Source organism: Haliaeetus leucocephalus, unplaced genomic scaffold (genome assembly GCF_000737465.1).
Source record: "Haliaeetus leucocephalus isolate CR32 unplaced genomic scaffold, Haliaeetus_leucocephalus-4.0 Scaffold696, whole genome shotgun sequence".
Lineage (NCBI taxonomy): Eukaryota > Metazoa > Chordata > Aves > Accipitriformes > Accipitridae > Haliaeetus > Haliaeetus leucocephalus.
In genome coordinates this window covers 1,140,532-1,155,959 of record NW_010973132.1, presented here as the reverse complement: position 1 = coordinate 1,155,959, position 15,428 = coordinate 1,140,532, and the positions used below count along the sequence as shown (strand labels likewise).

At 42.0% G+C, this 15,428-nt stretch overlaps 1 protein-coding gene across 1 annotated transcript in view; it reads right to left on the bottom strand.

Annotated features, from left to right (window-relative positions):
• Positions 1–961: 961 nt before the first annotated feature.
• The window catches only part of LOC104839654 (cytosolic phospholipase A2 epsilon-like), a 38,164-nt gene continuing 23,697 nt past the window's right edge, over positions 962–15,428 (bottom strand). The window contains exons 12-21 of the mRNA XM_010580054.1: positions 14,874–15,009; positions 13,228–13,364; positions 12,682–12,907; positions 11,151–11,265; positions 10,569–10,706; positions 8,692–8,799; positions 7,424–7,612; positions 6,379–6,545; positions 5,476–5,662; positions 962–1,272 (exon numbers count right to left, since the gene is read on the bottom strand). Of these exons, the coding sequence (XP_010578356.1) occupies positions 962–1,272; positions 5,476–5,662; positions 6,379–6,545; positions 7,424–7,612; positions 8,692–8,799; positions 10,569–10,706; positions 11,151–11,265; positions 12,682–12,907; positions 13,228–13,364; positions 14,874–15,009 (1,714 nt within the window). The remainder of the gene's footprint in view (positions 1,273–5,475; positions 5,663–6,378; positions 6,546–7,423; positions 7,613–8,691; positions 8,800–10,568; positions 10,707–11,150; positions 11,266–12,681; positions 12,908–13,227; positions 13,365–14,873; positions 15,010–15,428) is intronic.

The window sequence follows — 15,428 nt, the reverse complement described above, 5'->3', positions numbered from 1 at the left end:
CATGTTAATGTGATGACCAAAGATTCAGAAAGTTGAAAGTTAGTGTTCTGTTAACTTCAGTTGCAATACTCTATGGCAAGTTAAAAAATCACATTTGGGTGAGTCATATTGCATATACAATTTTAGATCTGCTTTGTCTGTGTTTCTGGTGTCTTTTCAGATGTAATAGTCTCAAAAAGTTTGAAGCTTTAAACATTTGGTATGTATCAATAACACTTAAATCCATCTTAATAAAATAAATTATCAGGAGTCAGTTCTTGTAGAGGTGGGTCTTAAATGTAACCCTAAACTCAAGGGGTCCCAGGATCCTGGGGCAGTTCACCTCTGGGTCTGGAGCAGGTATAATTTCTTGTTCAATAATTTTTCAGCAGCTATGACATAGGTCAGCATGTTGTCTTTAAGTGTCTGGCTAGTAGAGAAAGAAGCACCTAAAAGAAATGGCTTTAACATGTATTTGCTGTGAAAAATGTTTATTTGCTGTAACTGACTCCAAAAAAGTGTTTTATTATATAAAGTCTAATACTTATTTACATTCACACAAAGACTCCGTAGTTCACAAATGGGATTCATGGTTTTGTTTTAGAGACAATGGATTTTGTTCTCTGCTGCATTTCTGGACTGACAATCCTCTCTTTCTATAGCACAGGTAGAGCACAAACATAGTCAATGTAAACTTCCTCACACTTCCTTGTCCATGCGTTTTGGCCTTGGCTTGAAAGGTCACTTCTGCAAGCACGAGCAGAGCACAGCCTCACCTAGCCACGCTCCTGAGGTTGCCAACGAGGGAAGCACATTAATTCATTAAGGAAGAGCTCTGGGTTTTTGTGTTTATTCCCTTCACTGACAGCCAGGCTTTAGCATTTTCGATGACAAATGAAGTGCTATTCTTAGCATTCTTTGGCTTTTCTTCACTTCGTAATCAAATTCCTTTTCTTCTTCGTTAACAGGACTCAGAGCTATTTTATTTCATATTCCCTAGTGCTGGGCAGTCAGCCAAATGCTGGGTTCCCTCTCTATCAGGCACACACATACCATCCCCATCGGGAGGTTTTTGCAGTGGTTGCTCTTTCTTATGCTGCTTTTTCCGCTCCACGGCGGTGCGCAAGGCCTGAAGAATCAAATCTTTATTGTTCTGGACGTTGTAGTAACTTAGGTTCACCAGTTTGTCAAAATCTTCCTCTGAATAACTCAGATTGTTTATGTAATATGGACCACAGGTATTGGCAACATCAACATCACCCTCTGCCAGCTCTGAAGGACTACGTTTCACACCTAAGGCACAAATAACGACTTGGTTAATTAGCAAAAAGTAATTAGGGTCTGGGTGTTTCTCAGGCATGCACACATAGTGGATCAGAACCCAAAATTTTCCCTCCACAGGCGTTTTATTGCTGGGATATGTGGTTGGCAACAGGGGCTGGAGAAGCTGGTGGTGGTGAGGCAAGTCGGGGTTGTCCTGGGTACTCTTGGAAATGCCAAACCAAATACAGTAGTTCCTCTTTTGAGCACAGGAGGGTGAGAATCCCTCCTTTACCTCTGGAGTGAGCTATCAACATGGTCCCCAGGTCCCTCTCAGCACTGACACTTTCCCAGCCCCAGCCTCTGCCTTGCAGCTGTCTCCCAGCCATCGGAGCACCCTACACTTCTAGCCAAGGTGAAAGTAAATGACAACTGCTCTTCCTCTCTTTCCTCCCCTTCTCCCAAAGCAGACAACAGCAGCAAGGACCTCATGACAGCATGGTTTCTTTCCAGGTGATGGGCCTGAAGCCACTGCCACTTTCTGTGCCTTCCAGCTTCGATTCTACATCGTGTTATTTCCCTCACTACTATGCTTTCATGCCTCCAGAAATAGGCTGCTGAAAATCCATGTATTTCAGTGACCCAAGCTTTCCAAAAGCACACCTGCGTTTTCAGTGACCTGACAGATATTCTTTCACCCAGCACAACCTAGCACAATCTGCTACATCAAGTCTTGATTCCTACTGGGAAGAATTATCAAAAAATACAGAAGACAGACCTAAACAATCAGATGCTATTATCTAAACTGAGAGACTTCACAGAGTCATTGTCTGGACATATCCCGGAAGCAGACAGTGCAAATATTTACAGTAATTTCCTTGAGTTACCTACTACTATAAAAAACTACAGGCTTTATGTAACCTCAACAGTGAGAGTGACCCTGATATTCCCTGAATCACTAAGATTTGGCAGGGACACTGAAAGAGCTTTTCATGCCCATTTCATCACTGCAGGATAATCAACATATATATCACAGACCCAGGCAAAACAATTAGGCAGGTAGTCCCACAAGTGTCGTCTCTGGAAATATTAGGTCTGTCATATCTTATGATCTCAAGACAAATTCAATAAACTTATTTATTTTAATTCATTTGACAGTAGAAACCAGATTCAAAGCTAATACAGAACTTTATTTGCAGGCTATGACAGGGCAAATATTCACAAGGACCTCCACAGTAGGTTGTTGGTACAGGGCAAAAAAATACCCAAAGCTTACCCTGGGAATCACAAATCTCAACAGATTCATAGATGCGGAAGATGTAAAACACATCTCCTGACTTGTTTTGCTAGGACCTTCATAAGCCACCTGTGATTCAAAATAATAGCTAATCTCAGCTTGTACCCGGCCATCTGCTTTAGACAGTGACACCATGAGTGGTTTTGATTTAGCTGTTGTTTTAGACACACCGCCACTTACTGAGTTGGTGGAAATACATCTCTACACTAAACTCAGTAGATGCAACATGCACCCTCTGAGCTGAGGGTGTGTTTTACATGATATACTCAGTGCACAGTAGGCAAACCTGCCTTTCCTGAACTCAGCAAAAGCAAGCACTCTCTGCCTGCACTCAGGGAGTGCAAGAAGCCCACTTGGCCATATTAGTTTTTGCTTGACTCTGCACTGATGGGACACAGCACATGGGCAGGCTGAACTTCTATCTACCTGTTAGTACATAGAACAAACAGGTTCTTGAAAGGGAGGAGGTCAATTAATTTGGTAATATTCTGCAGATTCCTGGACTCCAGTATGTGCCTTTGACTGCTAAAGGACAGCTGAGGATGCCACCCCTGGGCCAGAGACCTGAAGATGTGGAGATCCACTGCTGTGTGCTAACCTGTACACCTGACATGAGGGCTCACACATGTTTTTTTCCTTCCCCATCATTCCCACGGACCCCTTGGTTTTCTAACAGCTGGCATGAAGGAAAGAGAGCAATAACAACCCAGAAATGATAGATAATACTGTCAGGGATAGATAACACAGGTTAACACAGGCAGGAAATATAATGCTTGATCTCTCCTCATCACAGATTAGAAAGCTTCAGAGGAAGAGAATTTTTCTGTCAGCTTCCAGTGAGACTGTCACATTGGCAAGAGGGTGCTACCATAGTGAACAATCACCCTCCACAGTCACAGATACCTGCAACACCTGTACCAAAGCAGGGGAGCAGGCATTGGGAAAAGTCAGCATGTCTCTTACTGACAGGACCACATGCATTTGGGAAATCTTCTCTAACAACATTGATCTAACGACATTGATCAAAGGGTTCAGGTTTTCCTCGAAGAGTCTCTCCAAGTCTGAAAGATATGCTCCTCCCAGCTTTGCAGAGAGAGTTATAAGGAACTGGTACCACTCCAGTGAAGCAGTCTAAGCCTCACACAGGGAATCCCCTTTCTACTTGATCATGGAATAGTCTAACCAGTGCAAAAGTAACCCGGTTTGAATATGTTAGTTTTACTCATTTATCGCTCAGGCTTTAAATTCCCTTTGCTGAACAAGCTGATGGATGAGCTGGCTATGGAAAAACTGCTCGTTCATGTGATTGAACTAATACTTCACATGCTAAACAATTTAGATCTGGGCTAGGGCATGCTACTGAAGCACTATAAATTAAGCTGATCTCTGCCTGTCACTAACAAAGGGCAGACATCCATTCACAGCCTCCCAGGACTTTCTGCAGCATCCATCCTGCTGCTATGGAGGTCAGGTCTCAGCTGTGAGGTGGCAGCACTCCCAAAAAACTGCATGGGTTGAACCCTTCCGTGTCAGCTCAGCTGACACTTCACCTGTGGGGGCTGGACAAGGACCCTTTCTCTCTCCATTTAGTCTCAGCTTGCAGCTACCAGCTGAACCGGTTGGGCAACACAGGCTTGCCTCAAGTGTATGTAATATCCAGGTATCATGCAGATCTTCATATACATCTTCTACATACCTAGTAACACCCCTTTTTAGATTCCATGATAATTTATGTTGACATGTAGCACCTGCACATCATCTGTGTACACCTGATACTAGATAACTGAATTAGGCACAACATCCCTGGGTTCTGTAAATTATTGAGGGGGAGAAGGGAGGCAAACTCCCTCACAGAGCACTGCAGAAGAGTAGTACAGAAGCCAATTCTCAGTTCCTGTTCTAGTTCCTTCTCCTTCTCTCCTGTCTCTAATTCTTTCTACAAAGGGCAACTGCAGGAACCAACCTTTCAGTTATCTGATCTGTGATAACAGCTGGAATAGAATGGTGTGTGTACCTGCGTAAATACCCTTGACTATTTGAATCCTGTTCAAAACCCCAGTTGTATACCTCAAATGTGCAATGAACTCAATCCAGAATATTTACAAAGCAAAAGTAGTGTACGATTTTTTATTACTTGCTTCAAAAAAAAAAAAAAGGAAAAAAATTAATGTCTATATACCAGCCTAGAACTTTTGGGTTTCAGTATACTGTGGGGCTTTGAAGTGATTGAAAAAATAAAAGTGTTCTCACAGCATGAGTTAGGAATTTTAGCATCTGGAGAATGAGTAACTGAGACTTTTGGCACTGACAGAGGTAATATGGCATTGTGGGATACGGTACCAGGACTTAGAATTCATCTGTTTTGAAGTGACTGGCAATGTTGCTATTGAAACTCTACTTAAATTTCAAAGTAGGACTCACTGAAGTGAACAGAAACTGTCAACATGACTCACTGTTGTATTTTCATCACTTCAGTGTGGCTCAGTATTATATTTTCATCACTTCGCTAGTTCACACTTTCGTTTTCAAGGTTATCTGCCTAACTGTAAGCCTGCCAATTATTTTAAATGGTGAAATCCTTAGATTCCCCAGAGTGTTCTCTAATATGAAAGGATGACGAGTATGAGAGGAAATAACCCTGCTAATTTCTGCCACAGGAGATAAACCAAATATACTTCATTGGTAAACTCCACAATCTACCTATGAAAAGCCCCCCCAAAAATATGAAGAGGGATATATGGCCAAAGACTGATCCCAGCTGCTGCTCTACTGTCCAGGAAAAGTTACATATTTTAAGCTTCTTGAGATGGTTCAGGTCTAAGCAAAGAGAGTCTGCATCTGTGTTTGAAGCATGATCTGAAGAACAGATATTGCACAGTAAAAAAGAGAAAGAACACGGCTGCTGCCTCTGTTAATGTGATGGGTAACTGTAAACTTACCAGGTGCTTTGTAGTCCCTGAAGGTATCATTTACTAGAGGGAAAAATATCACAATAGGTGTTTCTGGGCTCTCCTTGTCACCAACAATGTAGCATTCCTTCACATGTGGGGTTTCCTGATCATCTGGCACCTTTGTAGGGAAAGGAATTCCCTGTTTTGCAAAGTATTTAGAGGCTTCTTTCAGAGGCTGGTTGCCACAATAGGAAAACACAACAAAAGAAAACATCAGAACATACAGGAAGCACTTTGAATTTGACCAAAACCCAATTTCACTGGGAATGTTTGTGGGGTAAGGGCCAAGTTCTGACTGTGGCACGTACCCATCTTAGTTGTAGACTGTATATGGAGCCAAGACTGGGAAGGCCAGGGTTAAGTGGGATGGATCTGGGTCCACATGCCTGTCTTTGAAAACCTACATCCTACATTTGGATATTAAAAATGCTGCCCTTAGACAACTTTATATTCCTAAGGAATTTAAAGTTCCTAAATACAAACTATTCTTGCATTTATTTGCATATCTGGTCTTCTGCATCAAACCCTTCTATTGTTACAGTTGTATTGTCCTGAATGTACGTTTTCTCATGCATAAGAACATGTATGATTGCATTGGGAAGTCTTAGACAATTTTTAAATGCAATTTGCTTCATTCATTCTACAGCTGACTGCCTTCAAATCAGCTAAAACACATTTACACATAAAAATGGGCAGATTCAGTTTACTAAATTCTTACTTCCTGATAACACTTGTACTGTTCAATAAAGATATGTGACCCTGGTAAACTGTTAGCTTATTTACACTTCCCAGATACTGGGGGAAAAAAGTTTCTATTAGCAGAGGATCAGCCATTCTGGGAACTCAGTGACGAAACAGAGAAATCAGTAAAGAAGAATGTACAAGGCTCACCCCTGTCTGGGAACCTGAACTGTAGTTGAAATGCAAAATGACATCCACTTTCCTTTCCGGTCTCATAAGGGGTGGGTAACTGGTAGCAAAGGCAAATGCAGTATCTATCAGGATGAGGTAGTCTGTTCCTGCTGTCAGGTGGTTGGGCTGAGAGTCAAGCTCACAGTCTAGAAAAAAAACCATTTTTTTTTCAGAGGAGATGCTTGATGCAAGAGAGGTGCTGAGGAAAGACAGTTGTTAACAAAAAGGGAATTCAGCTTTTCTTGGGTCTTAGACCTACCTATAGAGCTGATAGCTGCAGTTCAGTCATTTCTCAGTTCCTCATCTGACTTCCTCTTTTCACTATTTACTCTGCAATTTCTTTGGCTTTCCTCTAATTAAGAAGGATTAACTTGGGGCTCAGGAGAACAGAGTTAATTCCATCCCCTGGTTTTGTGTGTGATTCTGATTAGGTCAGGATTTTTTTGCTTTTTCTTTTAATTTGTAAAAAATTAAAGTGGCACCTCACTGTCTCAACATGCTGAAGGTTAAAGACGATTGGTGCCTTGCACACTACGAGAACAGGGGCACAGCTACTAAGGTACATGGAAGATCTAGTACCAGACTGAACACAAATTCCCAAACTGGGTAACAGGGAATACTGTTACAGAGGTTATATCTTACTTACAAGTAAAAAGGTAACATGAAACAGGGCTCCCTCCCACATCCCTTGAGTATTGGCCGGGCAAGAGACAGCATATGATGGCACCAGTGCCATGCAACTAGCGTGCAGGCTGGCTGGCTGGTCCATCAGTAGACGTGTGCTGGTTGACTAATCAGGATCTTTTTCATCTATCAGTTGCCAGACTTCATGAAATTTTTAAGAACTTAGTTTTGAAGCCTCACCTGCTACATAATTTCAGCTTTCAGTGACAAAGAGTTTCAAATATTATCGGAGGATGGGAACAGAACAAAAAGGCAGTCGGCTTGATAATCTCTTAAGCATTGTTTCTTTTTCACAAGGATGGTTGAAAATACGACTAAAAGCAGGGTGCTATTGCCATACCTTTCCATTTGGAAAACTCGCTCTCTAGGTAGTTGTTGTTCATCTGGAAGCCCTTCAGGAAGTTATGGATTTCTGAAGCTGCTGGACGTAACGTGGCGACATCTCGGAAAATGTCTGAAAAGCTGTCGGTGGGACAAACCACTCGAGTATCCAGCTCATTTGGTCTTGTAGGGAATAGGGTTTCGTCATCTGCAGAAGAACAAATAACAGTTCTCATATGTCGTTTCATTGTTGATGTCAATCTGTTCAATCATCATTTGTTTTAACATGTTTGGCAAAACTTGGACTTCTTTTTTTATTTTTAGGATCTCCACAAATCTCGCAGTTTTGCAGGTAACCTTTGAAAAATCCATTTCTTTTTCTCACTCCACAGTGGTAAAGGCCTTGTTTGTACTGCAAAAGAGTCCGTCTCACCTACTATAAATTTCTTTGCTTTTCTATGATTTTATCCACTACAATATCCTGCGCTTACCCTGTCTTCCTTTGCTACTCCATGTTACAGTTTCTCTCTCAGCCACACACATAAAAAGCCACACAATAACAATGTCTCAGCCACACAAACATAATTAATGTTCCTCACTAGCAAATGCAAGCTCCTTGTTTTAACAACCGGAAACTACACCCTATAAGTGCAAGAAGATAAAATAAATCACTCTTTTCCCTACATTTCTCTTCCTTCTCATCTTTTTTCTCTGTAGTATGTCTGTCTTTTGTATTTCTCCTCGAAATCCCACCCTGCAGATCTTTCTTAATTTGGTAGCATGTTTTGCAAATCTCATCCTTATGACTAGTTTGGAATGACTTCTAATAGTACTGAAGTTTGTATCCATGTTTTGTAGACCCCAGAGATGCAAGGATGGTGTTTGCTCTTGTTTCTGTGAAGCCTCATGCCATACTCCAACTTCCAAGAGAGGAACTAGAAGACTGTGGATTGCTAGGGGAGGCTTCCAGCTTCTCCTACTCTGCAGGGGTGTTCTTCTCCAGTTTTACCCTTGTGCCCTGAAAATAGTTCATATGAGGGCCATTCTCTCTTTTTTCTCCTGTGACAGATCCCATGGATTCTTTTCTCACACAACTCAAATGATTGCCATCCTGTGATACACAGCATGAATTTCCTCCTAGGTTCCATGTGGATTACAGGAATCCCTGAAGAGGGAAATCCAAAATGGCTTTGAAAAATTTGGTGGGAGGATAGCAGCACAGAGGGTTAAAAAAAAAAAGAGAGAGAGAGAGAGAGAAAATAACATAATGGCATAAGAATAACCCACCTATGTCAGTAATTTTGTCTCGGGTCCATTTGTGCCAGAAGTCTTCTGAATGAACAGATATATACCAAGCATCCATAAGATTCAAGGAAAATACACTGCTCCAGATCCCTGTGGCATGGGATATATATGACAGAAAGTAAACCAGTAGAGATCTGGAAGCATTTTCATTCACAATGACTTTCAGTACCTTTTGCATTCTCTAGCAAACTTTATTCATTATGTTTTCTTAGTGTACAAATAAAAGGGACTGTCTTTATAAATCAGTATATGAATCCATAATGTACATAAAGAATCTAATTTATTGACATTTAGTAAGAGGGCTGGTAGCATTTCCAGTGTATCTGCTAACACACTCATTTTTGTTATGTGGCAAATAACATTTTGTCAAGTTCATTTTAATACTTTCCACCTGTCCTCAACATTTGTTATTCCCCAAGTTCCCAGGATTTGTAATTCTAAAGGTTTTATTTATTTCTGGCGCAATCCTGTTACAGGTATGTAGTTATCATGCAGGACTGTCAACCACAAAACATTCAAGATTCATACACTAATATCCCCTAGAATGAGGAAGCTGACTTAAAAGTTTTGAAAATAGAAAGTGTAAATGTATGAGTCTTTTGATTTGCCTTCTTATTTTTTAGGGTTTAGGGCATATGTGGGTTAAATTTTCAAGTTCCTCTACTAGCAGATGTAGCAAAGTTGAGGGCAGTCCAGACTGCCACCAATCTGCAGCCTTTCAGGTTGATAAAACACCATTACCTGGTATGGTTAAATGTGCCAGGTGCGCAACCGTGCCTTCCTGAACCCTCCAAACTGCAGAACTAACCCTGGCGCTCTTGGGAGGAACAGAGTGATGGATAGAAAAGGCTGCACCAGAGCAGCCTGGTGATCGCCTGACCCAGCAATGCCAGCCTGCAGTCAGAGGGAAGGGCTTGGCCATGCAGGAAAGAGCTGCAAGACCTACATAGCCAGTCCCTGCTCTGTTCAGGGGCTGGGGTGCAAAGGAATTTGCTGTAAACCTGTCAAATAACTGTGTCACTGGAGTAAGTAACACTGTCTGAATGAGGGGATGCTGGTCATTGGCAGGGAACAGGGGCAGAAATGTCCCAGCATCGCTCTAGAGAAAGGCGGAAGAAAGTGCCAAGGTGGGAGGTGTAGGAAGGGGTCTGGTGACCTGCTGGCAGTAATGACCACAGAGACCTGGATACCTTGTTCGACATTGCAGCCAGGGACAGAGAGATTCTGATTTGCTTTCTTACACCTCACCGCTAGCTGTAGTGAAATCTTCACACAAGCAAAAAGTCTTAACTTCTCAAAAAAACCCTGAAACTTCCTTTATGCAATTGGTGGAAGTAGGAAGAACAATGAGGCAAGAGATTGCTTTTGTGAAGGGAAAAAATATTTCCTTACTGCTTTTACTGTTTTTATGCAAGAGGGAAAAAAGGTAAATATTATGACCTATTTGCACTCTGAAATGGAAGCGTTATCCTGGAGGATTAATCAGGGTTAGCTGCAGCAGGAACATTGTAGATAAAAGGCTGTATTTTAGAGACTCGGGTTGCAGAAGAGACTGATGCTTTAACTTAGCGGCAATGTTACACAACTTTTGTTGCTGACAAAGACATATAAGTATTGCGAGGGCCTCATGTCAGTAAGCATAACTACCTATGAAATTAAATAAATCTGTCCAGCTGAATAAAATTGCAGAGAAAATAAAAAATCCTGCAGAGAGTGACCTGTTATCAGTTCTAATATTTTACCATAGACTGCTCCTGGCAGACAAAAATAATATACTAACTGCTTCATTTCAGAAGAGGGGTTTGTGCAGAAGCAGTTTATATTATATTACATTACATTTCCCCAGAGCAACAAATCACCTTCCAAAAAGCAGATTCTGGATTCTGGGATTTTCTTCATCAGGCGACCCATGAAGAACTCACTACCAAAATCTTCTGCACAAATGAAGGCCCCGTATTTCGGGAATCCTACCTCATAAGGGGTGAATTCCACCCATTCTGAAAGAAAAAGCACAAGAGAGACTGATTACAGCAGCAGAGGCACAAATCAGTTGAATAAAACATACGATATTGGCCAGGTTAAGGCAGACTGGTTTCTAACACACTTTGCAAGCAGACATTTATTCACTGTACATTTCACAGTGGTGAACATGAAGAATGAATTGTCCTCTTACATCTAAATTTCTCTCCAAACTTCAGATTTCTGAAGCTTTCTACAGAAATGCAGAGCAGGTAATCTCGTGATAATGTCCTCCAGCATCCTACTTTTGATCCCGAATACAGCTGAATACACTAAGGCCTTCAAAAATTTAACTATTAAATTTCTACTCTTAGGTGGATTGGCCTTTTAGAGTATCTGTGCATTGAACTGATTTCTTTACCTAATCCTAAATTGACCCCTATTGGGATTAAATGTTAAATGCAATTCTGGAGTATTATTACCTCTAAAATCCTGGTCGCTGATTTTATCCTTCACATTGAGAGAGAGGTAGATGGGCATGGGATTTTGACCCTGGTTTAGTGCCTGCTGCTGATCTGTGAGTTTATAGGACTCCTCCTGTTTCGAAGAAGGACAGTAGCTGAGGATGGTTAGATGACACAAAGAACCTCCCACTTCATCTAAGCCTGGGCTCTGACAACACAGCGCATACCAGACTCCAACCAGGATGTTCCCCACTGGTTTAGTTCAGAAAGGTGCTGTCATCCCTACTTCTGACCCTCCCCTGCCTCAGCACTTCAGCACACAAATAGTCCTAAATTAAGTTCATATGGGGAAGAAAATATGAGATTTCAATGGTGGGAAGAAAATGTTATTGACATCATTTGTTTCATAAAAATGCCTGGAAATATTTGAAAAGCACTCTTGGCAGGAAGTATTTCATTCAGAAAGAGTAACCCCTTCCCTGCCTGCCCAGAAAATCATCTTTTCCTCAGGCCTGTAACAGAGCCAAGGCTCAGACAGCGTTAATGATCAGCGAGCTTTGACCCTTACTGCTTCTGCTGCAGAGCACCTCGCATACTCAGGCAGGGTAGAAAGGGCAGGATGGTTTGGAGCAGTACTAAGGTTTGCTGAGTTCAGATCCTCCTTGAAGGGGAGCTGCAGGTGCTCCTCCTCACCAGGGCAGCCCTTGGAAGGACAGCCGTGCCACCAGGCTTCCCTTGGGCTGTGCGGTCAGGGGTCAGGTCTGTGGCACTGCAAGGACACCCACAGCTCCCTGCTGAGCCCACCCCAAGGGAATCTCTTCCACTGTGCTGCGCTCAGGCAGTAGAAACTGGGATGTCCATGGGGTTAATCATATTACAGGGGCTGTGTTTTCTCTTTCTTAAGTATAAATGGCCTATTGGAAAGGAAATACTCACGAATACTAAAATAGAGCCTGAACATTGCCTTTTGGTGCAAATGTTTACAGGGTGACGTAATCCTGTAACAACTCAGAGATACTGTCTTTGGGTTTGTGATTTTTCTTTGCCTTGTCACACTGTGCAGCAGTTTTAAAAGAACAGCAGGATTTTCATTTCAATATTTACATGCAAATTCGTTTTGAAGTTGTTCATACTATAAGTTTCCCATTATTTCTCTTTATTCCCACCCTTTCTGCACCAGGTACGATGCTAAGATCTGCATAATACAGCCAATAAACACAAATAACTATACTGCCAAGGCACATGCTTTAGGCATCTATCTGAAAAAACAAACAAACAAGCAAGCAAGCAAAAAACTCCTTTTCCATAAGGATGGTCAAACACTGGCATATGTTGCCCAGAGAAGTTGTGGAGTCTTCACCTGTGGAGATATTCAAAAGCCCATGGTTCAGGGCAGCCGGCTCTAGCTTATGCTGCTTGAGCAGGGCTGTTGGACAAGACAACCTCCAGAGGTCCCTTCCAGTCTCAACTATTTTTTGATTTACTGTCTGCCCTGTCTGCTATATTCACTAAATACTGAAATCTGAGGAGAAGGATGATGCTATTGTACCTTTTCATGTAACATGGTTTCAATGATGAGTCCCCATAGATCCGTGAAACATATTTGATGTCCTTCCTGTTTCCTCTGGCACAACTCTTTCAAGTAGTATTTCAGGCGATCAGGGGCAAAACAAGTAAAGAACTTATTTTTGAGCACATGCTTCCGGACATCTTTGAGTGTTTCCTTAAGATCCTTTTGGGACCAGTCAGGATCTTCATACAAGTTTGACATGGTCCTAAAAAAAAAAAACCAAAACCCAACAAAAACCCAGAAGGAAAAGTGTGAGTTCTGAAGCAGAGCTTTGGGAAGTTACGGAGGTTTGTGTATCATGCTTTGAGTCACATGAAAAAGCACATATGTGTGTGGTACCATCCGTGTATTTAATCAGGACTGAATTAATTCCAAATGTGGGGAAATACCCACTGAAGTAAACAAGAAAAAGCCACAGCAGGAAAGAAAGCCCTTTCTTGATAGTAAAGATGATACAATTCTTCAGATCACTTCTTGACATCACATATAGAAAATTCCTATGAAGGCTGCTTATGTTGGTCTTACCATGTTGTGCCGGATAAACCAGTGATATATGAGACACAGTCCAAGACATTCAGCTCCTGCACACTGAGAAGGTGAGCATACATGGCTGTCAGAGCTCTGGTTCCACCACCTGTTGTCATGATTGCCACCACAGGTACCTGTTCAATCCCAAAATGCATGCATTTAGTGACATGGTCTGAAAAGGGAGAGAGACATCTTTGACTAGATAAGAGAAAGTTACAGTACTGATAAACAATAATAAAGATCCTGCATGCCACCGGTCTGCAAGGAGAAGAAAAACCTGAATTAATAACGGGGCATAGAAGAAGTGAGGAATACTTCATGTTTCCTCTGCCAAGCAGCTGTGCATTAGGACATGAAAATCCATCATCTCAAACATCACATTTTCAGTGCTCTGTTGCAAAACCAATAACACAGACAAGCAAAAAGCTAGAGGGAATGGTACCTCCTGCCATCTGAACCAGATTTTTACCAGATGCAACAGACCAGAAAATATAGGTGCTGTCTCACAGTTTCCCGGTGAGTAGCAATTACCTCTCTGTTACTGAAATTTGCTAAAGCCAGTTTCTACTATTGTATAGTTATTTCACAGGCCATAGTAGATGTGTCATGACTGGTGGGTTTAAGAGCACAGACCAGTTCATGACCTCTGAGACCAGAGGCTGGTGACACCATCCCCTTTTACAGTTGCTAGAGGGAAAGAGAAACCATGCTCACTCCACCTACCAGATATATACATACAATACTAGGTATGCAAGTTAGCTGCAATTACTTCTGTCTGTGATGACAGAGAAATTCAGGGTCTGGTAGTCTTAGAGGAAGGATTAATCTGTAAATATGAATTGGCTCTGTTAACAGTAAAGATAGCTACCATGCATTGGGGTGAATTAATCTCTTGTGTAAATCAGGAGACTCTAGGGAGATTTTTCTGCTGGGAAGTATGGCTGCCTCTACATCTGAGGGGAAGGAAATGGCCCACAGCTTAGTGCTGGCATTTAAAGGCAAGGTCTTGTGTGTGAAAAGTCTAGCTGTGCAAAAAACCTGCTGAGCTCAGTTTAGGGCAAACTGAGGAAAATTTGTCATCTCTGCATCTGAGTTAAGGCTTCACACTGCAGTTGTGGAAGTATAATTAAAAAAGAGAAACCTGATTTTTCCCTGCCTTAGACCCTCTGGTATCGTTCCCATTTGCCAAGCAAGCACACGCTCTAGCTGCAGAAGATGATGAAGTCAGACTGGCAGCGTGCTGTGCTCACACAATGGGAGCCTCAATGCCAGCACAAAAGGCACAGCAAAATAAAGTCCAGTCTCAACTGTGAGGGAAAGAAGTGCTGAATCGATGGTTTAGGTCTGGTTGAGATGACTGTGAGGCCTAAAAGAGGCTTTGGCTTTGGTGCTGAGAGCACCTAGTCCTTCTCTGCATTATTGTGTCAACTGCTGCTCAACACAAAGCTACATCCTGTAGCAACAGGGCTACAGGCTTTTTATTAATGTTTCCTGTGATTACCCATTTCTTCCCTAGGTTAGAGAAAAGAAGTTAGCCATAGCCTGTGCATGAAACTTTACACTCTTTCCAGGAAAATGGGAGTTGAACACAAATTTTGACACTCAGCTGTGGAGAAAATAGACAATAATTATGTCTCAGATACCTCATCATCCTGCAAGTCCTCCTCCAGCTGGAGAATGTCCTTCAGAGCGGCTGCAACCACCTTCTTCCTCTTGTGAATGAAATCCTGTTCCTGGGCACACAGGTCAAAGCCCAGGCGTATGTCTAGGTCGTCCTGGCTGGAACAGAAGATCAGGTATCTCACATCACGTTTATAGTCTAATTCAGAATTTTAACTGCTTCTGCTTCATAAATAGACATGCCTTCACCATCAGGTCTATATAAAGCAAAGCAGGAAGAGATGAAGTGTTTTAGCTTGCTCCTGGAGAACAACAGTACATCTTCCTTTAGACTAAGAGGTTTTGGGGTTTTTTTTTTCTCCTTGCCGAAAATGCCTGAAATTAAACATAGCTACAAGTAACAGAATTGTTCCCTTTGAAACATAAACCCAACAGCCTGCAGAGGGCGGTGTTTTAAAGGTGGCTTTTTAGAAGTCGCGCAAACTTCCACTGATACCTGTGAACCGTGGACTGAAGTTGTGGACTTTTGTGATCGGATGGTTTTTTTGGGGGGGGGGGGGGGGGGGCGTGGATATTTT